Source organism: Apis florea, unplaced genomic scaffold (genome assembly GCF_048593485.1).
Source record: "Apis florea isolate Af1SG1 unplaced genomic scaffold, ASM4859348v1 contig_3493_pilon, whole genome shotgun sequence".
Classification (NCBI taxonomy): Eukaryota; Metazoa; Arthropoda; class Insecta; order Hymenoptera; family Apidae; genus Apis; species Apis florea.
In genome coordinates, this window is record NW_028256772.1 from 617,235 (window position 1) to 644,266 (window position 27,032).

A 27,032-nucleotide genomic window follows, 5' to 3' on the forward strand; every position below is an offset into this window, starting at 1 on the left:
TTTTTATTTTTACGATAATTAGCTGAAGAAAAATAATTACGAAAAATAAAAAATTTTAGAAAGACATTTTGGCAAAAAAATTTTTTTATTGGTATTTGTTTTAAAAGTATCATTAAATAAATGTATATTCATATTTGATGAAAAAATGAAATAGATATATTATTATAAATTTTATTCCAAAATATAAATGATCAAGAGATCTATAATCTATCTATTCAGAAAAAATGAAGAAATTTCCTTCTATGCAAAGTCTTTCCCCATTAAATTTCTATTAAGCTTAAAATAAAAAGTATAAATTGATGTTCTTAGAAAACAATTTTAAAAAAAATATTTAGAATTGAATTGAGATTCTGAGATCTGTTATGACATTTTCCAACTATGAATTATCTTATCTTAATAATAAGATCATCACTTCTCAAGAAGATTCATAATAAACACGCACAAATTTTTTCCTGAATGCAACGAGTCTTTACTCTCAGATTCTTATTACTATTTCTTCTAGCTTAATTTGAAAAATTTTCCTTAAATCATGATAAAGAAAATTGATTCTGAGTTACTATTAGTTGCTTCATTGAAAAACCACAATTCTTCCAAATTCTATCATCATGAAAAGGATTTTCATAGACACAACTCATAGATACTCTTTTGTTAATCAGAGAAAGAAAGAATAGTTAACAAAATTTTGTCGTATTTTGATTGATTTTCTATATATGCATTCACAAACGCAAATACTGAATCAACCTGTAAATATGCTCTTTCCTTATCGATTTTATCGAAATATTTGTATACTTTGAACAATATTTTTTTTGCATATAATCAACGCGATACTCAGTTTTAATTTTCAATCTACTCATCATACTCGATTATTTTTCGCAGTTATAGAAGATATCCTAATTTTTCCCAATCAAACTTTATATAGTGTATTCTAGTTCAAAAAATATACATATAATAATATAAACATATATATAATTGAAAGCATTGTTAAAAAATTTTAATAATAAAGCAAAATGAATGATAAATAATAAACATATTTACAAAGTATAATTAAATCTATAACATATATATAGAAAATATAAATAAATAGATATGTATAATATAATATAATTTTAAAAATGAAGTTGATTTAAAAATTTTCCTTGAATAAAGCAAGTGATTACCAAAATATTATAAATTTTTTAATACTTGAATTCTTAATCATTCCTTATCATTTATTAATTAGCTTTTATTTTGTGATTGTTGGCAAAGTTTGAATTCCGTGTTTATTGAATATATAACAAATAAATTTTATTATAATAATATTCTAATCAATTACAGAATTATCAAAACAATCGATACAAGCGGAAAAAATATAATCGAAAAAATTACAAAAATGTTAATTGTACTGATACTATTCAGATACTATATGTTGTCACGATGCTTTCAATGATTCAATTTCAACTAATTCTATTCAATAAATGCTGAACTTCGTTGAAATGATAGCCTTTTGATCCGAACTAAGTACTGATGATGAGAGAGTCTACCTGAGGACGATATTGATAGGCGATTTTTAAAAAATTAATCAAGGAATATGTTGACAGTCATACGCTCTTTGACATGACCAAACTACTTGATGGAAGAGAAAAGATGATTTCTAGAGACCTACGAGATCTCCAGGTTGTCGTCTGAATAAGGTCAAAAAACATTGTCACAAATTGTCTCCAAACTATCTTTCAGAAGCCTGCCAGGTTTATAACACATCTAATATTAAATGAAAAGGAGGAATCTTACAGTATCTTGTTTATCATTAAAACTTTTCTAAAAATTTTCATTCAATAATAACCTCGTATTTTTGTGTTACAAAACCAACCCTCACGTATTCCATTAGTCCTATTTCTCGAATATGCTGATACGCTGTCCCGACGAAACAAATTGCATTTATTACATACTTCTTATTTAATAAATAATTGCTGTTTAATTATAAAATATATAACAAATAATTTTTTATATCATTTATCGAAGCAATTTCTTGATTTAAGTAGCGAAAAATAAAGAAAAAAAAGGGAATTTTATAATTATATATTCATAATAAACAATAATAGACTTATAAAACAAGTTAGCATATTGAAGAAAAATAATGAAAAAATATGTTTTGTTAAACGCAAAATTTTAGTTAATTATTAAAAAATTAATCAATAAATAATAATGAAATTTTTCTAGAAAAACAGAATTTTCAACATTTTGTAAAAGAAACAAATTCTATAAGCCTTTTCTATAAAAATATTAAAAATATACGTATTTTAAAAAAGAAATAAAATATATTTATTTTTATCACAAATAACTGATAGAGCAAATTCTTTCTTAGATCCGAAAAGAATAAAGAAATGTAGGAAAATAGGACAAAAAATAAAAAAATTCATGTTTTCAATTTAATGTATACTTTATTTTTTTTTTAGAAAAAAAAATATTTTCTACATAAAATTACACTGAATTAATTATTTCTTATAAATCAATTAATTAAAGGCATTATTATTTGAATGTTGCCGCAACGAAAACAAAGATAGGAGAGAAAGTATGGAAGTCATTTCTAGTTACGCCTAAACGTACGGCATCGTTTTCCAAATTCTTATAATGTTTATCCTCGAAAATATTGTTGTAAAAATCGAAATATTTAGACGAAGTTACTTCTGCTATGAAAGCCTTGAATACCTCAGAATTTTTGCTTTTCTCAGTGAATAAATTAGACAATTCGTCTATCGGAACGAGAGCAGAAACATCAATCAAATACCCCATAAAGCCACCAATGATTTTATTCTCGAAAGAACCAAAAAGGGATTTGATTCCACTGACAAGAGGTGGAAGATTCAAAGATTTGTTGAATTGATTAACCAAGTAATAAATATCGAGACCGTTCTTTTGCATGTAATTTAACAGTAATTTGAATTCGGATACCGATTCGATGTCCAACATCCATTGTTTCAATTCTTCAGTTTTCATCAATTGAATAATGTTACGGAATTGCGTGTCTTGGACATAGTATGTCTTCGTCACTTCGATTACTTTGTCGATCGGTATCAAATCTAGAAAATCTTGCAATTCCTTGGCGAGGGCGCCAGAACCAGTGGCTGGGAGTTTATAAGCGTTCAGAGGACTGATCGCAACCAGGACAACAAAAATTGCTGAAGCGAATTTCATCTGTGAAAGAATTAAAAGAGCGATGATAAAATTTTTAATAAGCAAATAAGAAAAAATAACAGAATAAACAGACAAAATTATTAATTAAAAATCTTACAATCTGAAAGATTTCAAATTAAAATTAATTCAAACATTAATATATATAATAAATAATAAAATATAATATATAATAAAATAATATATAAATATATAATAAATAATATAATAATATAATATAATATAATATATAATAAAATAAACATTTTAACAAAATTCATTTATATATGTATATTAATATTTGAATTATATTATTATTATATATTTGTATTGTGAATAATAATGGACTTAGGTTTAAATGAAATTATAAAATCTACGTATGATTTGTATAAATCAAGAATTATTTCTAGCACATAGATGGCTAATGAGTATGTAAACATTTAATGTAATAAAAAATAAATGTTAGAGTACTTACGATGAAATTTATTCTGCAATTAGTCGTTTCTGTTACGCTTGTTAATGCCAACTGTACCTGTGAATCGTTTTTCATTGCATTTTATATAATAGCTGTGAATGCGATAAATATTTTTCGATAAGATTAATAACTTTTTATGGTTACATGCGTTATCTCATCATATATAATCAACAGATATTTTTGTCTATTCAGATATCTCATCTATTATATTTATTACATTGTATTGATTTCAAGTATCTCATATCATAATTATTCATTTACTAGAAATAAAAACATTTCTGACTTGCGTGTTACTCTTGCAAAATAGATTTTGTATTTATTACATGAATAAATTTTATTTTTGTTGCACGTACAAATCAAAAGAAATTTTAATTATTGTTAATTAATTTTTAAAATTTACTTTGAATTTTTTAATTTTCAATAATACATTATGTAACATTTGAAAAATTTTTCAAATTCAACTATATAATAGATTGAGATTAATTATTGGAAAAGTTTACTATATCTCAGAGAGATGAAACATTTAAACGACATTAACATTACATTTTTTCTTCTTCCTAAAAAGTATTAATTCATATTATATGTTTAAAAATTATTAATTTAGAAATATTTTAATTTGAATTTTGTAAAATTCGTATGAAAAACAAAGAAATCATAAACTAAGCCTGTTCGTGTTTTTTTTTAATGATATCAATAATTTTTATTAAATTTAAATCTAAAATATTTGCTATTATTAATTTTTAAACATATATGAGATATAAATTTATTTAAAAAAATTGATTTTAATATATAACGGACATATTTATGTATGCATTCATGAAATAATTGAAAATATGCATCTTTTGATATTCAATCTTTTTCTTATATTTTTTAAAAAATATTTTTTAATAATATTACGAAAATCAAGATGTCAAAATGAAATAAAATATACGTAGATATCTAATAAGATGATCAATCGTAAAAACTACAAAGTATTCCGATCTTTTATTATCTTTAATATATATATTGTATATTTCCTATAAAATATATTAACTTATATTCAATTTAAAAATCATAAATTATATGTAATATAAGAATTATGTTATATATTATATTATAAATAATATATTTGAAAATAATCTCGAAAACTTACGTATCTTTTAAATTAAAAGATTTTCTTACATTTTATCAGAAAATCATGATTTTTTCAATGTATTATTGTGTTATAATATTTAGAAATTATATATATGTCATGATGGAATGTTATTCATACGAATATTATTGTACAGTTATTCAAAAATAACTGAATAATTATTTGATTATTATATGATTTTTGAAATGATAGTTTGATTTCTATTTTATGGAATAAAACTTATAGAAACTTATAAAAATTTATAAAAACAAACCAGAAAATATAGAAAACAAGCTGTTATCATTTTAATATTTTCTGAAAACATTAATAAAAGAAAAATTATTGAAAAAAGAAATGTGTAATTGAAAAGATATCAAATAAAATATTTAAAAAAATTGAATAGATAAAAAATAGTTATTATACTTAATATATAAATTTTAATAATTAATATGCAAAATTTATTTCTTATAAAAATTCTTCAGATTTTTCTATACAAGAAGATTATGATTTTCAGGAGAAAAATATAACAGAACTAAATACGTGAAATATCAAGAACAATACATAATGTCTAAATTTGATTGGTGGTGATTTCACTAAGGATATTCAAAATTTTTTAATATGAATATAAAAATGTTTTATACAAGAAAAAAAAATAATTTCTTTATTATTTCTTTTCAATAGAAAATATTAATTATATCGCGACCATTCAAATTATACATTGTCATGACGCTTCCAGTGATCCAATTTCAACTAATTATATTCAATAAATGCTGAACTTCGTTAAAATGATAGCCTTTTGATTCATGTGCTGATGATGAGTGAATCTGCTTGAGAACGATGTTGATAGGCAATTTTGTTCTCGTGGTGGATATGCTCGATCTCATCTCGTTGATTGTTCATTTCGCGTGTCTTACGGCATCTCTGATTGATGATTTCTAGAAAATCAATCAAGGAATATGTTGATATATCCGTCCCTTTTGCATGACTGAACGTTCTTGATGGAAGAAATAGAATAATCTCTAGAACGAAATGCGCGATATCTCTAGGTCGCTTGAATAAACTGTCAAATTGTCTATATGTCCTTTCCGAATGTCTGATTTATAACACATCTAATATTAAATGAAAAGGAGGAATCTTGCAGTATCATTAAAAATTTGTTTTGCCGTATCATTAAAAAATATTTATCATTAAAAATTTTCTAAAAACTTTCATTCAATAATAACTTCGTATTTTTGTGTTATAAACCAACCCTCACGTGATTCATTAGTCCTATTCCTCGAATATGCTGATACGTTGTCCCGACGAAACAAATTGCATTTATTACATACTTCTTATTTAATAAATAATTGCTGTTTAATTATAAAATTTATAACAAATAATTTTTTATATCATTTATCGAAGCAATTTCTTGATTTAAGTAGCGAAAAATAAAGAAAAAAAAGGGAATTTTATAATTATATATTCATAAGAAACAATAATACTTTTATAAAACAAGTTAGCATATTGAAGAAAAATTATAAAAAAATATATTTTGCTAAACACAAAATTTTAGTTAATTATTAAAAAATTAATCAATAAATAATAATGAAATTTTTCTAGAAAAACAGAACTTTCAACATTTTGTAAAAGAAACAAATTCTATAAGCCTTTTCTATAAAAATATTGAAAATATACGTATTTTAAAAAAGAAATAAAATATACTTATCTTTATTACAAATAACTGATACAGCAAATTCTTTCTTAGATCCGAAAGGAATAAAGAAATATAGGAAAATAGTACAAAAAATAAAGAAATTCATGTTTACAATACAGTATATACTTTATTTTTTTAGAAAAAGAACATATTTTCTACATAAGTTAAAAATGAATTAACTCATTTATCAATAAAATAATTAATCAAAAGAATTGTTATTTACAAATTCAATGATGCCGCAACGAAAATATAGATAAAAGAATAAGTTTGGAATTCATCTCTAGTTACGCCTAAAAGTACGGCTTCGTCTTCTAAATTCTTATAATGTTTATCCTTGAAAATATTGTCGTAAAAATCAAAATATTTAGACGAACGTAGTTCTGCTATGAAATTCTTGAATACCTCGGAATTTTTGTTTTTCTCTTCGAACAAATCAAGAATTTTATTTATCGGTACTAAAGTTAAAATATCAATCAAATAACCGACAAAGCCACCGGTGATTTTATTGTCGAAAGAACCGAAAAGGGCTTTGATTCCACTGACAACAGGTGGAAGGTTCAATGATTTGTTGAATTCATTAACCAAGAAATAAATATCGAGACCGTTCTTTTGCATGTAATTTAACAATAATTTGAATTCGGGTACCGATTCGATGTCTAGCACCCATTGTTTCAATTCTTTACTTTTCATCAATTGAATAATGTTACGGAATTGCGTGTCTTGGGCATAATACGTCTTCGTCACTTCCATTATTTGGTCGATCGGTATCAAATCTACAAAGTCTTGCAATTCCTTGGCGAGGGCACCAGAACCAATGGCTGGGACTTTATAAGCGTTCAAAGGACTGATCGCAGCCAGGATAACAAAAATTGCTGAAGCGAATTTCATCTGTAAAAAAATTAGAGGAGCGATGATAATATTTTTAATAAGCAAATAAGAAAATATAACGGAATAAACAGACAAAATTATTAATTTAAAATCTTACAATCTGAAAGATTTCAAATTAATTCAATCATATGTTAATAAAATAAACATATTAACAAAATCCATATATATATGTACATTAATATTTGAATTATATTTTTATTATATATATGCTTTGTGATTAATAATGAATTTGGGTTTGAATTAAATTATAAATCTACGTATAATTTGTATAAATAAGAATTATTTCTAGCACATAGATGGCTAGAATAAGTAAACACATTTAATGTATTAAGAATTAAATGTTACTTACGATGAAATTTATTCTGCAAATAGTCATCTTTATTATGCTTGTTAATGTTAACTGTGATCGTTTATGAATCGTTTTTCATTGCACTTTATATAGTAGCTCTGAATGCGATAAAAGCTTTTCGATAAGATTTTTATGATTATGTGCATTACCTCATAATTTATCAAGAAATATTTTTGTCTAATCAGATATCTCATCTACTTGTTACAGATTCCCGTAACCGTACCCCCTTTACCGGAACACCTTATTATACGAACATTTTATTATCCGTATCTTCTGTTATCCTCACAAAGTTTCGACGCATACAACATATTTAAATTACAATGCAACGTATTTATGTATGTAAAAATACTTTCTTGTGTTAATCATATCAATTCAGTCTAAAACAGAGAACTGTATCACAATGGCAAGTAAACGAAAATATATATTTTTAACTATTGAAGAGAAATACAAAATAATTAATGACCTTGAAAGTAGTGAAACTGCAACGAAATTAGCAAGAATATATAGTTTTAGGAAGTTTACAATTACAAATATCAAAAAACGGAAACGTAATATTGAAAATTATGTTTTATATACAGAATGTAGATTCCATGAATGCTAATACCAATAGGAAAAGATTCACAAATCCAAAAAATAAAAATGTAGATGATGTTATCTTTCAATGGTTTCGTCAACAAAGAGACAAAGGCATACCGATATGTGGAACCACGTAAAAATGCTTTAGAGTTCAACGATAGATTAAAACCCATTGAAAGCTAGTAATGATTGGTTAATAAAATTCAAAGCACGTCATGGTATTCGACAGTTGGATGTTTGTGGAAAAAAACTTTCCGCAGATAGGATCGTTGCAGAAACTTTTAGAGCAGACTTTAATAAATTTTTAAATGATGAAGAATGTTTACAGTTTGCATTAACAAATGTTTACAATGATAATGAAGGTTTAATTTAGAAGGCATTATCACAGAAAACGTTAGTTTCTTGTCGTTTAGAGAATTAACTCCCGATCGCAAAGTTAGTAAAGAACGCATTATTGCACTTCTTTGTGCAAATGCTATCAATTTCCAATTCTGATCATCGGAAAAAATAAACATCCATGCTGTTTTAAACATGACAATATGAATGTAATACCAGTTGTTTATAAAAATCAGACAAATTCTTGGATGAATATTTTTTTTTGTTGTATGGTTTTAAAATATTTTGATACCACAGATTGAAGAACATCAATTAAAAAGTGGTCATAGAGAAAGAACTGTTTTGCTGGTAGACAATTCTAGATCACATTTTATATAAGAATTGTATTTTTGCCACGTAATGTAATTTCATACAGCCACTAGATCAAGGAGTAATTGAGTGTTTCAAACGACTATATAGAAAAGAATTATATAAAAGACTTCTGTTTACGTTTCACTTAAATGAAAAATGTGTGATAGGTGCAATATAAAAATTAAATTTAAAAAACTGTTTTTACATGGTGGCAAATGCGCAGAGCAACATTAAAAGTACAAAATTGAAATGAGCATGAAAAAAACTTTTAATGCTTGAAGAAATTAATGAACAAGAAAGAACAGTAGAAGCAGTTATTGAAGAAACTGTCATTCCATAGTATACCAGTATGTGATTGTGACAGCAATGATATAATGCAATGGGTTCAGTGCGATACAGACAATAGCAACGATAAAGATAACATAAATTTTACACAAATAGAAGCAGCAAATAAAAGTAGCGACGAGGATCTTTTTACGTCGAAGCATTTGAACCATCACAAAGTACAAAATCACAAAGTAGAATTTATCTGTTCTTACTTTTTTTTAAAGATATCAATAATTTTTACAAAATTTAAATCTATAATATTTGCTATTATTAATTTTTAAGCATATATGATATAGTTATAATTTTATTTAAAAAAATTGACCTTCATATGTAACGGACATTTTTACGTATGCATTCACGAAATAATTAAAAATATCAGAATATGCATCTTTTGATATTCAATCTTTTTCTGAAATATTTTTTAATAGTATCAAGATGTCAAAATGAAATAAAATGTGCATAGGATATCCAATGAGATGATTCGATCGTAAAAACTATAAAGTGTTCCGATTTTTTATTATCTTTAATATATATATATTGTATATTTCCTATAAAATATATTAACTTATTTTCAATTTAAAAATCATATAAATTATATGTAATATAAAAATTATGCTGTATATTATACTATAAATAATATATTTGAAACTTACGTATCTTTTAAACTAAAATTTTCTTACATTTTATCAGAAAATCATGATTTTTTTCAATGTATTATTGTGTTATAATGTTTAGAAATTATATATATGTTATAATGGAATGTTATTCATACGAATATTATTGTACAGTTATTCAAAAATAACTGAATAATTATTTGATTATTGATATGATTTTTGAACTGATAGTTTGATTTCTATTTTATGGGATAAAACTTATAGAAACTTATAAGAATTTATAAGAAAAAACTAGAAAATATAGAAAACAAGCTGTATCATTTTAATATTTTCTGAAAACATTAATAAAAGAAAAAGTATTGAAAAAAGAAATCTGTAGTTGAAAAGATATCAAACAAAATATTTAAAAAAATTGAATAGATAAAAAATAGTTATTATATTTAATATAAAAATTTTAATAGTTAATATGCAAAATTTATTTCCTATAAAAATTCTTCAGATTTTTCTGTACAAGAAAATTATGATATTTCAGAGGGAAGAATATAACAGAACTAAATGCGTGAAATATAAGAATACATATAAATAATACATATAAAAGGTGAATGATTAAATTTGATTGGTGGTGATTTCACTAAGGAAATATTCGAAATTTTTTAGTATGAATATAAAAACGTTTTATACAAGAAAAGAAAATATTTTTTTTATTATTTTTTTTAATAATAAGAAAATATTAATTATATTGAAACCATTCAAATTATATGTTGTTATGACGCTTCCAGTGATCCAGTTTCTACTAATTATATTCAATAAATGCTGAACTTCGTTAAAATGATAGCCTTCTGATTCGAAATAAGTATTGATGATGAATGAATCTGATTGAGAACAATATTTATAAGCGATTTTGTTCTCGTAGAGGAAATGCTCGATCTCATCTTGTTAATTGTTAATTTCGCTTACAGCATCTCTGATTGATGATTTCTGGAAAATCAATCAAGGAATACGTTGATATATCCGTCCCTTTTGCATGACTGAACGTTCTTGATGGAAGAGATAGAATGATCTCTAGAACGAAATGCGCGAAATCTCTAGGTCGTTTGAATAAACTGTTAAATTATCTATATGACCTTTCCGAATGTCTGGTTTATAACACATTTAATTCATTTAATATTAAATGAAAAGAAGAAATCTTGCAATATCTTGTTTATCATTAAAAATTTTCTAAAAACTTTCATTCAATAATAGCCTCGTATTTTTGTGTTATAAACTAACCCTCACGTGTTCCATTCCTGGAATATGCTGATACGCTATTGCGACGCAACAAATTGCATTTATTATAAACTTCTTATTTAATTAATAATTGCTGTTTAATTATAAAATTTATAACAAATAATTTTTTATATCATTCATCGAAGCAGTTTCTTGATTTAAGTAGCGAAAAAATAAAGAAAAAAAAGAGAATTTTATAATTATATATTTATAATAAACAATAATAAGAAGACTTATAACACAAGTTAGCATGTTTAACAAAAATAATGGAAAGATGAATCTTGCCAAACACAAAATTTTAGTTAATTATAAATAATTAAATGATAAATAATGAAATTTTTCTAGAAAAATAGAATTTTCAACATTTTGTAAAAGAAACAAATTATGTAAACCTTTTGTATAAAAATATAGAGAATATACCTATTGTAAAAAAGAAATAAAATATGTAATAAAATAAAATAAATATAAAAAAGAAAGAAATAAATTATTTTTATCACAAGTAATTGGTAAAGCAAATTCTTCTTAGATCCAAAAAAAAAATAAGGAAAAATAGGAAAATAGTACAAAAAATAAAGAAATTCATGTTATAATATAGTATATATTTTATTTTTTTTAGAAAAAAAACATATTTTCTACATAAGTTGAAAATGAATTAATTCATTTATCAATTAATTAATTAATCAAAAGCATTGTTATTTACAAATTGAATGATGCCGCAACGAAAACATAGATAAAAGAAAAAGTTTGGAATTCATCTCTAGTTACGCCTAAAAGTACGGCTTCGTCTTCCAAATTCTTAAAATGTTTATCCTCGAAAATATTGTTATAAAAATCCAAGTATTTAGACGACCGTATTTCTGTTATGAAATCCTTGAATACCTCGGAATTTTCGTTTTTCTCTTCGAATAAATCAAAAATTTTATTTATTGGTACTAAAGCTAAAATATCAATTAAATAACCCATATAGCCTCCGGTGATTTTGTTGTCGAAAGAACCGAAAAGGACTTTGATTCCACTGACAAGAGGTGGAAGGTTCAAAGATTTGTTGAATTCATTAACCAAGAAATAAATATCGAGACCGTTCTTTTGCATGTAATTTAACAGTAATTTGAATTCGGGAGCCGATTCGACGTCCAACACCCATCCTTTCAATTCTTCACTTTTCATCAATTGAATAATGTTACGGAATTGCGTGTCTTGGGCATAATACGTCTTCGTCACTTCCATTATTTGGTCGATCGGTATCAAATCTACAAAGTCTTGCAATTCCTTGGCGAGGGCGCCAGAACCAGTGACTGGGAGTTTGTAAGCGTTCAGAGGACTGATCGCAACCAGGATAACAAAAATTGCTGAAGCGAATTTCATCTGTGAAAAAATTAAAGGAGCGATGATAGATAAAATTTTTAATAAGCAAATACGAAGGGAGAACAGAATAAGCAGAAAAAATTATTAATTCAAGATCTTAGAATTTGAAAGGTATCAAATTAATTCAATCATATGTTAATAAAATAAACATATTAACAAAGTCCATATATATATATATATATGCACATTAATATTTGAATTATATTTTTATTATATATATGCTTTGTGATTAATAATGAATTTGGGTTTGAATTAAATTATAAATCTACGTATAATTTGTATAAATAAGAATTATTTCTAGCACATAGATGGCTAGAATATGTAAACACATTTAATGTATTAAGAATTAAATGTTACTTACGATGAAATTTATTCTGGAATTAGTCGTTTTTATTATGCTTGTTAATGTTAACTGTGAATCGTTCCTATGAATCGTTCTTCATTGCATTTTATATAGTAGCTCTGAATTTGATAAAACTTTTCGATAAGATTTTTGTGATTACATGAATTATCTCATAATTTATCAACAGATTATTTCTAATCAGATATCTCTCTACTTATTACAGACTCCCGTATCCGTACCCCCGGAATATATAATACGGAATATATTATAACTTTCTATTATCCGTATGTTCTGTTATCCTCACAATATTTCGTAGCGACACATACTTAGATTATAACGTAAATGCAACGTATTTAGATGTAATAAATACTTTCTTATGTTCGGTCGGTTAATCATATTAGTCTAAAACAGAGAACGGTATCACAATGGCAAGTAAACGAAAACATGTATTTTTAACTATTGAAGAGAAATACAAAATAATTAATGACCTTGAAAGTAGTGAAAATGCAACGAAATTAGTAAGAATATATAGTTTTAGGAAGTTTACAATTACAAATATCAAAAAACGGAAACGTAATATTGAAAATTATGTTTTATATACAGAATGTAGATTCCATGAATGCTAATACCAATAGGAAAAGCTTCACCAATCCAAAAAATAAAAATATAGATGATGTTATCTTTCAATGGTTTCGTCAACAAAGAGACAAAGGCATACCGATATGTAGAACCACGTAAACATGCTTTAGAGTTCAACGATAGATTAAAACCCATTGAAAGATAGTAATGATTGGTTAATAAAATTCAAAGCACGTCATGGTATTCGACAGTTGGATATTTGTGGAAAAAAACTTTCGCAATGCCAGTTGTGTATAAAAATCAGACAAATTCTTGGATGGATTTTTTTTTGTTGTATGGTTTTAAAATATTTTGATACCAAAAGTTGAAGAACATCAATTAAAACTTTCCGCAGATAGGATCGTTGCAGAAACTTTTAGAGCAGACTTTAATAAATTTTTAAATGATGAAGAATGTGTATTATGATGATGAAACAGGTTTAATTTAGGCACTATCACAGAAAATGTTAGTTTCTTATCGTGAAGAATTAGTTCCCGATTGCAAAGTTAATGAATTAGAACGTATTATTGCACTCCTTTTGCGAATGCTATCAATTTCCAATTCTGATCATCGGAAAAAATAAACATCCATGCTGTTTTAAACATGACAATATGAACGCAATGCCAGTTGTGTATAAAAATCAGACAAATTCTTGGATGGATTTTTTTTTGTTGTATGGTTTTAAAATATTTTGATACCAAAAGTTGAAGAACATCAATTAAAAAGTGGTAGAGAAAGAACTGTTGGTAGACAATTCTAGATCATACTTTATATAAAAATTGTATTTTATATTACCTAATGTAATTTCATTCCTACAGTCACTAGATCAAGGAGTAATTGTTTCAAACTATGTAGAAAACTATATAGAACAACTATGTAGAAAAAAATTGTATAAAAAACGTTTCACTTGAATGAAAAAAATATGATAGGTGCAATATAAAAATTAAATTTAAAAAAACTATTTTTACATTGTGGCAAATGCGCAGAGCAACATTAAAAGTACAAAATTGAAATGAGCATGAAGAAAACTTTTAATGCTTGAAGAAATTAATGAACAAGAAAGAACAGTAGAAGCAGTTATTGAAGAAACTGTCATTCCATAGTATACCAGTATGTGATTGTGACAGCAATGATATAATGCAATGGGTTCAGTGCGATACAGACAATAGCAACGATAAAGATAACATAAATTTTACACAAATAGAAGCAGCAAATAAAAGTAGCGATGAGGATCTTTTTACGTCGAAGCACTTGAACCATCACAAAGTACAAAATCACAAAGTAGAATTTATCTGTTCTTACTTTTTTTTAAAGATATCAATAATTTTTACAAAATTTAAATCTATAATATTTGCTATTATTAATTTTTAAGCATATATGATATAGTTATAATTTTATTTAAAAAAATTGACCTTCATATATAACGGACATCTTTATCGTATTCACCAAATAATTAAAAATATCAGAATATACATCTTTTCATATCATATCATATTCAATCTTTTTCTGAAATATTTCTTAATAATATTACGAAAATCAAAATGTTAAAATGAAGTAAAATATACATATCCAATGAGATGACTCGATCGTAAAAACTATAAAGTGTTTTTATTATTTTTAATATATATGTATATATATTTATTTCTATGGGAAATAAATGATAAAGAAGAATAATTCTAATAATCTCTAGTCTTAAAAAATAATTGATTCTGTAAATGTAAAAAAAATAGGAATAGAAAAGTTAATGTTTTCAATTCAACGTAAATATGTTTTATTTTTTTAAGAAAAACAGCATAATTTTTCTACATAAGAATAAAATGAGTTAATTATTCTTTATAAATCAATTAATCAAAAGCATTGTTATTTACAAATTGAATGCATCTGTAATAAAAACATAATTAGGATAAAAAATATGAAATTGATTTTTAATTACAGTTAAATTTAAAGCCTCATTTTCTAAATTCTTATAATGTTTATCCTCGAAAATATTGTTGTAAAAATCGAAATATTTAGAAGAATTTACTTCTGCTATGAAAGCCATGAATATCACGAAGTTTTTGTTTTTCTCAGTGAACAGATCAGACAATTTATTTATCGGTAGAAGAGCAGTAACATCAATCAAATAACCAATAAAGCCACCGGTGATTTTATTCTCGAAAGAACCGAAAAGGGCTTTGATTCCACTGACAAGAGACGGAAGTTTCAAAGATTCGTTGAATTCATTAACCAAGTAATAAATATCGAGACCGTTCTTCTGAATGTAATTTATAAGTAATTTGAATTCGGGAACCGATTCGATGTCTAGCATCCATTGTTTTAATTCTTCGGTTAAGTTTTCAGTACAATTGAATAATGTTACGGAATTGCGTGTCTTGGGCATAGTACGTCTTCGTCACTTCGATTATTTTCTTCGATATCAAGTCTATAAAGTCTTGGAATTCCTTGGCGAAGGCACCAAGACCTGTGGCTGGAATTTTATAAGCATTCAGGGTGCAACCAGGATAACAAAAATTGCCGAAACGAATTTCATCTATAAAAAGAATGTATTGAGTGTAAGTTATTTCAGAGTAATGAAATCGTCAAAGAAATGAAATTCTTCCCTTCGTATACAATTTGAATCATTATATATAGAAAAAAATTTCATTTCTGAATCTTCTCTAAGAAATCTTTATTTATAAATCTTTTAAAAATTTGACGAATGTAAAGATTTTAATATATGTTAAAAATTTTTTTCTTAACTTTTCAAAAGTCTAAAGTAGTAAGAAAAAAAGTAGTTGATAGATAGATATAAACAAAAATATAACTAGAATATTTACTCACTAATTATTAAATTTTGATGATTTATGCCTGTTTAATACTTGTAAATTCTTATTTGCATTGTTTACAAATGCTTATTTTATAAAATAATGAAAAAGATATGTAACTAATATACCATTAGGCAAATATAATTTCTTACTCACCTTACAAGTTTTTGCAACTAGTTTTTATTACCAGTATATTTTTCAATGTAAATTATTCATTGTAAAGAGTGCTTTCTGTACAACTTATATACAAGTGATAAATATTAATAAGATGAGATTAATTAAAATTCTTCGTAACAATTATCGAATACCTTATTCCATAAATTCTGCTTATAGATGATCATTTAAATATTAATTTTGTAACAGCATAGAAACTTTTAAACATTGTAACATGTAAGAAATATCGTGTTATTTCTTATTATTTAATTGTCAATTTGTTGAAAAAATTTTTTTATTTTTCAATTCCTATATATATCTAAATTAGATTAATTTGGATTTTAATATTTAAAATAGTAAAAAAATTTAATATTTTCGAGCATCATCAATGATGAAAATCGATCGCAAAAGAATGAAATATTATAAATTAATAGATATAGTATATGATATAGATACATATTACAAAGAAAATTTTTATAAACTTCAATTCTTAATTTTCCTTATTCGTGTTAAAATCAACAAAAGATCATAAAGAAATGCAATTAAAATTCATAATGATATTTAATTACAAAATTAAATAACTGAAAAATTACAAAACATGACAAAACATATAAAATTCATAAAACACAAATTTTTTCCTAATCACATCATTCCTAAAAATGAGAATTTAAGTCGTTACGGAAGGAATTAATTCTATTAAAGACGTCACTCTGCCATATAAACACGTCACATCAACAGGGATTCGACGAGTTCGTAGACCGAAGGATCTACGACGCGGAGAAACGGGGACTGTGCTAAGGCAAACGGCTCGCAGACTCTGCGGCAAACAATTCCAATTAACTCAGCGGAATTGGAATAGGGCTCTCGACCGTCTCCTAAATGCAAGGATGTCGAGGACAACGTAACGCGTTCCTCGTTTTTTCTCACTCTTTCGCCTTTTCATATCGTTCCTCGTCTAGAAATTATCTACGTCCATCCAAAAAGTTTGCAAAAACGCATCCGAATTAGAGATTACATTTGACGATAGGAGAAAGAAAAATGAAAAAGTTTGGGAAGAGATCTTTCAACTTTTCTATCTTTATTTATATTTCAATTGGGAAATTTATCGAAAGAAGAGATTTCGGAGATCGTGCTTTTGAAAACAAATAATAGATTGTCGTAAAATCTCTTTTCGTTTTTCTCGCTATTATTATTCTACATCATTCATGATTAAAATATACTTACATATTTCAATAATATTTATATAATTTTATATAAAGGAATATGAAGTTTCCTATAAAGGCAATATCCTAATACTAGAATTTTTACTATTCCGTTTTTCAAAATACTGGTATCCTTGACAAGAAAACAAATAAAAATTTATTTAGATGGAATGAGATGAATGAATATAATGAATAATATATAACGGAAATAGAATCACTTCGTTTAACAAATTTTATTTGTAACTGAACAAATAAACTTCAATCGACATATTAATTTTTACATAATTTTATCACGTAGAATAAATTCTCCAAATATTCCGGAAATTATATTAACTTCCTATAAATAATATCTTATTTGTAATGTATGAGAATTTTTTTTTATGGCTATCTTAATACAAAGCTACAAAATTAAATATAAGCACAATGAATAAATATCTTTTATAAAAGAAGCAGTTATGTATCTCTCAAATTATGACCATTAAAATGCGTAGTAAATAAGAAAAAGAAGTTTCGCAACAATATCTTATATATTCACGTGGCTAGCATCGACATAATTCCTCGATCTTTGTCCATGTCGCTCTATGTGTTTCGGGTGGATGGATGAAAGGCGGAGTCGACATGGTTGTATCCGGAGAGGCATAATTCAATCAGGATCTAGAAAGGGGGATGTTTGTCAAGTATGCTTTCTTTGCACGTGCACCGGGTGAATGGCGACCCGTTGGACCATTATCCGCCGCATAATGCTCGTCATCGTCTCGTGATCGTTGGCCAGGGATAGAGAAATAAAGACAGAGAGAGAGAGAGAGTCATAAAGCACTCTCAGGGGTTGGGCCGTCGCCCTAGACAATGCGGTTCTTGAGCTGCTCAGATATTGAAGACGCCCGAAAGCGGTGTGTACCAATCCCGGTGTGTACCTAGCGTCTAGCCCGCTACTCTACATTATTAAATCTCACCCGTGTGGACCAGACACAGGACGATGCCGTTCTTTCCACGGTTACCGTCGACATCTCGCGACGTGCGTCGAATTTTCAACGAGGACTGATCAGTCCAGCCAACGCATACAGCGATTCGAATCACCGAGAAAAAAACAAAATCTCATTTTTCCATCATATATTTCAATTTTTACATAAAATTGAAATTGAATAACTATATTGTAATAGTGTAGTATAATTAACTCGAGACGTAATACATTAGTGATTTTATTGTTAGCAAATCTTCATAATAATATTTTAAGTTCTTGAAAAAAATTTTTTTATTTAAGTAGAACTTAGATGAAAATAAAAATTTCTTGCATAAAAAATATTACATAGAATTCTATTATATTTTTCATCAATATTAAAAAAGTTATTATGTTAACAAATATTATTTAGTGAAGAGTACTATAATAATATCTATAATATGATATTACATTGTTAATATATAATTATAATAATTTGAAAGCTTAAATTTGGAATTTTTTATTTTTATTTTTATAGAATTCTTTCTAATAAACATTCAAAAATAATTCTATAAAAACGTTCAAAGTTATTCTATAAAAACGTTTTCTTAAAAAGTTGCTAATGATAACCTCTTTTTTTAAAAAAATTTCACAAGAATGGAAATTATATATTATATTCTCTTAAATAAAAAATCTAAAAAACAAAATATATAAATTTGACCAAAATTATTTTAAAAATGAAAGAAAACTATTGAAAAAGAAAATTATGAATGAAATTTATTAAAATTATACGTAAATATCTCATTAAAGTAGAAATTATATATTTTCCTTCTACGTACAGCAAATATTCCATTCAATATTATTTAAAACAATGTCTTGAATCTAAATATGTCTATTAGATTCAAATAGAATTTGTTCACACTGTTCATAAATTGTCAAAAGTATGTAGCATGTTAATATAATATAGTGACACAAAGCATAGGATATCGAAATCTTCTTGTCGTGTTAGATTTTACTATAGATATTTATTAAGATAAAATATATACTTGGAATAACATATTTATAGATAATAACAAATATTCTATATTATTTTAAAAAACGTATAAATTATTGTCTTTGGATGCAATTTATTCATGCTCATGTACCATGAAAGTCACATAACATTGAAACATTTTTACCAGAATTTAAAAGCAATAAAATTATATAATATGTTGCATCTTACATCTGAATTATTTATAATTAAATTTAACTATTAGTAATATATTTTTAATCTTATAAATGTATTATACGAGAAAAATAAGATTTGTTCCGTTAGATTAGTAATTCGAACCAGTGTATAACGTGGTGGGATCTTATCGCTTATCATTGCGAATCAAGTTAGCGGCATAAAAGTTTTAAGGGTATATCTTGAAATACGGTGGTAGGAGTAGCAGCGATAATCGACGATTACGTGGAAAATGGTGGATCATATTAAAACAAACACTTCTCTCGAATGCAAGCATGTGGATATAATTTTTTTTCTTCTTTTTTTCTTTGTTTTCTTTTTTTCGTTACACATGTTCGAATTAACACGTAACAATGAGTGAGGACACCTGTTTATATCACTCTTCGATTGATTTGATGCTTATCCTCAAGGTTATTTTATTTTATATTAATTTTTTTTGTTCACGTGAAAGTGTAATATAAATATAATCTACTTGTAATTAATAAAATATCTTTGTGGAAGTACTAATTTTTGAGATTAAAACGAAATCTATTGATATTGATTCCAGGAAAGATATTTGTTTTGTTTCTAAAAATTAGAATAATAAGATTATTATTCGATTTTAAGAAATCGAAGTACTTTTTGCGTAAAACTTTTATCAATAATGGAAAATAATTCTAGAAACTAATTTTCATGTTGCAATTGTGAACAATTTTACATTTTAATGAAATTATTTCAAACAAATTTCATATTTCTCCTTAAATTATATTTTTTAATTTTTGTAAAAGTTTTAAAGTCATACTTCATAAATTACTTCCATTATAAAGAATTCCTTGTAATCCCTTATATGATATAAAAAAAAATTGGATTTTATGAAATATTTTTTAATTATAGAAATTACTTATTTATTCTAAGTTTCTGCAAATATATAATTTCTTTTCTCTACTGAAAAGAAAGAGTTTTAATTGATCACAATTTTTGAACCGATGAACAAACAAAACAAAGTTTTAAAACTATATGTACTCTAATGTCCTAACTTAACATTTTCTTAAGAATATGTTTGAATATTTCTACATGTCTAAGACGTAAATAATTCACACTTTTTCAAATGTTTCGAATTACTAAGTATAATCTTAACTTTATAACTTAATAATTGCTTGAGACATAAATCAATCTTTATTTTCAAATGGGACAAAACGACCATCTGCTGTCGAAAATATAATAAGGCACAAAACTGGTTTTAAGTAACAATAAGAAAAATCCAATTAGCCGGTAAGAATTACATATGTGTATTCCATTTCTCATTTACTCATGAGCATAATGCTACCTGTTTCACGTAGAGCCACGTATAATTACAGACTAATTCCAGAGCGTCCGCAATCGTGGCAGGTGGCACATAATCGCGGCCTCGTAACCCTCGAATGAGTTAATCCGTGAGACGTCGCGCCGTTTCACGCGACGACGACGACAACGACGACGACGACGACGATGGCTGCAACCAGTGTCATCTCTCGTCGTCCTCCTCATCGTTGTAGACGTCGACAATGTCTACGTGGTTGTCGTCACCGACGCCGGTGAAATCGTCGAGCAAGAGAGGCGACATTTAAAAGTAGCTATATAGGAATGATCCGCTTACCGGGTTTAAAAGTCAAGTGCTAAAAGCGCAATTCATCCCATCTAGCCGGCCAAGAGTGGGAGAGGAAATCGGCCGTAGAAGTTTCTAGGAAGACGATAGGAGAAAGATAGTTGGTTGCTCGGATGTCTACGTCCATCGTTCCGACCATTTTGTTCAACGATTCATTTTATTTCCAGACGCGAGAGAAGTATCGTTCGTTTCTCGTATGAAACTCTCTACCTTCGTTTTTTTCTCTTTTTTCAGATCTCTTCTCTCGCTCTTTTTCACGCTTCTCCCCTCTTCCCCCCTCTCTCTCTCTCTCTTTGTCCCGCGCGTATGTTCGTTTCGCTGGGCCCGTCTCGCGTTCTCGTTTCTGGTTCCTGAGTTTCTATTTTTCTGCCTCTTCCAAGATTGGAGGGTCGACGAAGCGGAAACAAGGGGTGACTGCGTCCTTTCTCTTCTGCACTGGAAGTTTTTCTTCTTTTTTCCCCCTTCTTTCTGTTTGCACGACGCTCGAGTGGCACCGTTTACCAGCGCAGCGTTCGAGGTATACGTGGTAAGTAGGTATTATTGCGACGGTCGTCGGTATGATAAGCTATGAAATTTCGGAAGCCAGAATTGGCTCTTTGAGAAACCCTCGCGCACGTTGTTTGGATTGAGTTTTGTTTGTAGATAGCGTTTGTCATATTTTCTGCTGTTTAAATGTGCGACTACTTTTGCGTGATTACTTTTTCGTCTCGTAATTTGAATGAGTGATCGGTTAATGATAAAAGTCGGTAAAAATGGAATTTTTATATAAAAATTTCTATGACATATTTAAATAAATGTTAGAATTTAATTATCGAAAAATAAACAAGCCAAAAATAATTGGAATAATTTTCGAAATTTTTGCATTTCAATGTAAATAATATATAATAAATAAAAGAAGATATTGCAAAATTAAAATTTGTTTCGGTTATTATATAGAGAGAGAATTTATAGAACTTTATATTATTCAAATCAATAAGATGGTTGAACAGCCACTTAATAAATAATCACTACTTCCCTAATAATAACTTATTGATACATTGTCAAATAGAATATGTTAGAATATTACATACAATTTGTATTAAATAATTCTAATAACAAAGAAAACTACATTTTTTTTTACAAATATATTTATTTATCACAGGTCTAATTTCATACTAAAAAAAGGAAGAAATTATAATTCGTATAAAATTTAACAGGTAGAGGATATTATTTTTTCATACAATAATTTATATTTATTCTATATATTATATATTTTTATATATTTTATATTATTACATTGGATAAAAATATATATTATATAAAAATTTCTATAATAGATATCGTATATTTCTTATAAATCTATATAATTAATTCGTTTTACAATTTCGAGGAAAAGCGATTAATGAAAATAGCGAACAATTCTTATACTTCTTGATAAGGAGCGAATGAGTAACGTGAGCGATGTGGATAGGCTACCATTGCATTCGCAAACTCCTCCTTTAGCGATTTATCAGCTTCGATATGTTGTATACATTTATACGATGAACCATGATAGAAATCTTTCTTTTATTACCATGAAATGGTCGTATATCGATTAATAAAGCAATTTTTAGATAAATTTATTGAAATTCTAATTAAAATCAATCAGGCAAGTTTGATAGATCTAGACGTTTCCGCGAATTGGGCGGCGCAATCTTGCACGAATAACGATAAACGATTATTGATAAGAGTATGTACATTATTTACGAAGTACATTATTTACATTATTCTGCGAAATCTTTCTCACAATGATCGATTGTATGATTGTTTGAAGTGAAGATATATTAGCTATAAATAAATATTTCCATATAATCCAATATATCCTTATTTTTTAACGAAGTCTCTTGTAATTACGTTTTATATCTCATTTTTTTAATATAAAAATTCTTATCAAGTACTATTAAATGATACGAAGTTTGATGTTTGATTTAAAATTAATTAATTATATTTAATTATTTAAATAACATATACTATGTTATAATAAATACTATGATGTGCAAATTCTTTTTATTATTTAATCATTGTGTTATAATAATGATTTCATAATAGATAATGATTTTTGTGATTATTGAGGAAATTGTTGATCAATTTGATGAAGAATATAAAAAATTAAAGGATTATGATGAAAAATGAATTATTTATTTTAGTTATTTCTTATAAAAATATGAAAAGAAGGGAAATTGTATTTTCTGAAATCTTTTTAAATGTAATTGGATTGATTTAAATAAAAAATCTACATCTATATATTTGTATATTTTATTTATCTATATGATAATTTAATAATATAAATTGATTTTGATTGACATAGTTAAGAAAAAGAAGATTTTGTGAAATGATTAAAAAAGAAAAAAAATTTTTATGCGTCAAGAATGAAATGAATAAAAGAATTAACTGTAGATTTGTCTTATATATTAATATATATTAATATGTGCTATAAATTTTGTTCTAATTCTGCTTATAGATAAAAATAGAACAAAAAGTGAAAATTCGTAAATTTTAATTCTAAATATATAAGTATAGAAGATTATAAATTCTCATATTAGAAAAAGAATCTTTAAATAATTAATCAATTATTTTAAATGTAAAAGAAATTATATTTTTTAAATTCCAGTTTAATATTAATAATCGAATTTTATGAACAGAAAAAATTATTATAATCTTATACAAAATATAACAAAATATATTCAGATTCTCTTTATATATTCATACATACTGTATGAAAAAGAAACCGCAGAAAATACAGAAAAAAAACATGACAAACTATATTCAAGAAAAGATAAATTTGAATTATATTCACGAAGAATAGACACAATTGTTATGAAATTTTCTGTGAACAAATTGATATGTTTTGCAATTATATACGAAAATAAATAAAATATGTTTAAAAAACCATGAAATTAAAAAATATTGTGCAAAAGAGACATATAAGATAGATATGCTCCATATCAACCAAATTTCTGATATTATTCAATTTCTGATTTCAGTAATTCTTTTTTCCGATAATGTAAAAATTACTAATTTTATGCCATTTAAAAAAGTAAATATTCATTAATATAAAAATATCAAACATCTTCTAACTTTCAGGATATTATTCCAATCATTCCTTAAACTTTTCAAATTTGAATCAATCTTTCACGTGATTCTTACCTCGAATAAATCTATATATATACACCATCTAGTCATCGTACTTGATTAAGCTATTTACCAAGAGGTAAATCGTTCGTGCACAAATTTCAGTCGTTGTCAAATGTGATCGTGGCTTAAATCTTGAAACGGCCGCTTCGAGTCAAACGACATCTATGCGTCTGCAGTGCTATAGTAAGACAGAGAGCAAGAAATAGAAGGGGTTTGGAGGGAAGTGGGTACCCAGGGATGAGGGTTGCCAGGGTGAATTACATCCACCAGGGAGGGTACCGATGTTGTTAGAATGCTTGAGAGTAGGTCCCGTAATCAGCAGTACTCGCTGCCTCTCCAATTCGAGTCGAATTCACAGCCGAATCACGTCGTTATTTAACGAGATTATGTCGTTAACCGACAGGATGCAGCCTCGGCCGATGTCGATCGCGATATGAAATTAAACTCGTACATTTTTTCCCTGATTAACGAGCGCTGGATGCGTAATTGCATTTACGCTTTCCATACTCCCTGTTTCGTCGAGTTGCTTCGTTGTTTGCCGGTTATTCGATCGATCAATTTTCGTTGATGCAATCGCCTTGAAAAATAAAATTTTGCCGAGTTGTAATCGTTCGATTGCGACGAATTGAATAGAAATTATAAAAGTTACTGTGATCAAATATAATTAAATATTTTTTATCAATTCGAAGAAAGCAACTCCAAGAATGGAACCTAAGAATTCGAGAGTTGAATTTAAAATATAAAGAAAATTGATGATTATTTACTCAGAGGGATAAGATAGATTTAAATCACGTGAAAGCCAAAGCTATTAATTCCATTTAGTCTATTATCTAGTTTTGAAAAAATTGAATAGTAAAATTATTCAAATTCTTTATTTTTTTACAAATTTTTTTCTTCAATGTCAACAATCTTTATTACAATAATTATGTAATTTAAAATTTTGAAAATTATTTAAAAAGATGATTTCTATCCATATCAAGATCAAAATCGCTAGAATCAATTCTCATAAACTCATATACTTATAATTACTATTACATCTTAATTGATCAGATAGATTGTAATATTTCACCAACAATTGCGAAATCTCTTGACGGAACCAAAACTCTTGCGAACAGTTATTGAGAGCCAATAACCACTTGCTATCGTTCTCTATTCTTTCAGCTCACAAATTCTCTATCCTTTTCAAAGATAATTCGATCCTATACCTCGAGGTGTTCACTCAATCCCATCCCATCTTCACATCGAAATAACATCCATCGATCTATCGTTTTCCTTGATTCAGCCATTAACGCGTCCACTCGACTTGCTTTTCCTTTATCCCTTCATCCCCATTCATCTCCACGAATTATAGTGTCCGGAATAAGTCGATAATAAGAGGTATGTGAAACATATCCAAGATTCCAAAGGGTTTCTCTGCGATCGGGACCAGCCCCCTAATGAATTCATCGACAACAGCATCTAATGTCTGCCTTCGAATGACTGAATTTCGTGCGTGCCTCTTACGACTTTGGGATCGGAATGCCATAATGGAGGCTGCCTTCGGAATATTGGAACATGACAGAGTCGATGTCGGGACACGAAGAGAGAAGAACACCTTTTCGAGGATGTTTTCGAAACACGACTAGCGTGAGTTTTAAAAATACATAATAAAATCGATTCTGCAATGTGATAGGATGCTGAAGTGGAATAAAGAAGGAAAATTAGATGCATCCTTCGAGGATGGAATACGTAAGAATCACGCTGGAGGGAGGATTGACGGGGGTGTAATTTACGTAATGGAATAGAAAGACGCGAGGTGAACGAGAAGAATGCAAAAACGCGATAGACGTTCCATTTAAATGGCTTCTTGTTTACCCTCGATTTTAACCCAACCTGGTAGCCAACCTGGATTCGATTCTCGTTGCCTCGCGACTCGCCAGCCGATTTAAGCGGTGAATTTATCGCGACCACCCGGTCCGCGTAACGAGAGGGTGGAATGCATCGGGATGGCTTCTTGCGGCGTAGTAGGGTCGGATACGCGGAGTGGAGTTTAATGAGATAGTTATATAGGTGTTGCGTGTTCTTCGGTTGCTTGAAAATGTGACTTTGGGCTCAGAAAGTAATTGCATCGATATGAATTTTCCATACATTGGATCATTTTATTTTTTGTAATTTTACAATGAACATTTTGATAATTGATCTAGTTTTATATCTTTTCTTTATTCTTTTTTTGTGTACATAAGTATTATAATATTTTATTTTTATTTTTATTTTAGATAGGAGGTAAATTTTTATTATTCCTATATACAGAAATATATAACTTAATGAATTGAATATATATATATATATATATAGAAATAATGAATTCTATTTCATATTTCTAAAGATATAAATTCAATTTCCTTATAATTGGACGGTAATTGTTTATTTATTTCATATTTTCCGAAGATGTTCAAAATTACATCTTATCATTGGTATGATTGCTTTTCCAATACT

General features: G+C 26.9%; 3 protein-coding genes and 1 pseudogene across 6 annotated transcripts in view; all 4 read right to left on the bottom strand.

The window, feature by feature from the left end:
* Positions 1–2,397: 2,397 nt before the first annotated feature.
* LOC116414327 (protein G12) lies at positions 2,398–3,687 on the bottom strand. The gene is made up of 2 exons (XM_086912706.1): positions 3,623–3,687; positions 2,398–3,171 (listed from the first exon to the last, which is right to left on the bottom strand). The coding sequence occupies exon 2, from the start codon at positions 3,169–3,171 to the stop codon at positions 2,506–2,508; it is 666 nt and encodes a 221-aa protein (XP_086768832.1). The 5' UTR covers positions 3,623–3,687; the 3' UTR covers positions 2,398–2,505.
* Positions 3,688–6,533: 2,846 nt separating this feature from the next.
* LOC147656886 (protein G12-like) overlaps positions 6,534–27,032 on the bottom strand; it is a 73,974-nt gene continuing 53,475 nt past the window's right edge. The window contains exons 1-2 of one of the 2 annotated variants that reach the window (XM_086912718.1): positions 7,664–7,727; positions 6,534–7,314 (exon numbers count right to left, since the gene is read on the bottom strand). In XM_086912718.1, the coding sequence (XP_086768844.1) occupies positions 6,646–7,314; positions 7,664–7,690 (696 nt within the window). In that variant the 5' untranslated portion in view covers positions 7,691–7,727 and the 3' untranslated portion in view covers positions 6,534–6,645. Of the gene's footprint in view, positions 7,315–7,663; positions 7,728–27,032 lie in introns of those variants that run through there. The other variant, XM_086912719.1, reaches the window with a different exon arrangement.
* The window catches only part of LOC100869300 (protein G12-like), a 68,919-nt gene continuing 53,604 nt past the window's right edge, over positions 11,718–27,032 (bottom strand). For 2 of the 3 annotated variants that reach the window (XM_086912722.1, XM_031916368.2), the window contains exon 2: positions 11,718–12,498. In XM_086912722.1, coding sequence (XP_086768848.1) covers positions 11,830–12,498 — 669 coding nt within the window. In that variant the 3' untranslated portion in view covers positions 11,718–11,829. Of the gene's footprint in view, positions 12,499–12,859; positions 13,244–27,032 lie in introns of those variants that run through there. The other variant, XM_086912721.1, reaches the window with a different exon arrangement.
* Positions 15,324–15,989, bottom strand: LOC100867931 (uncharacterized; annotated as a pseudogene).

Coding starts and splice junctions, on each gene's coding strand:
- LOC116414327 (XM_086912706.1), bottom strand. CDS start 3,171: ATGAAATTCGCTTCAGCAATTTTTGTTGTCCTGGTTGCGATCAGTCCT.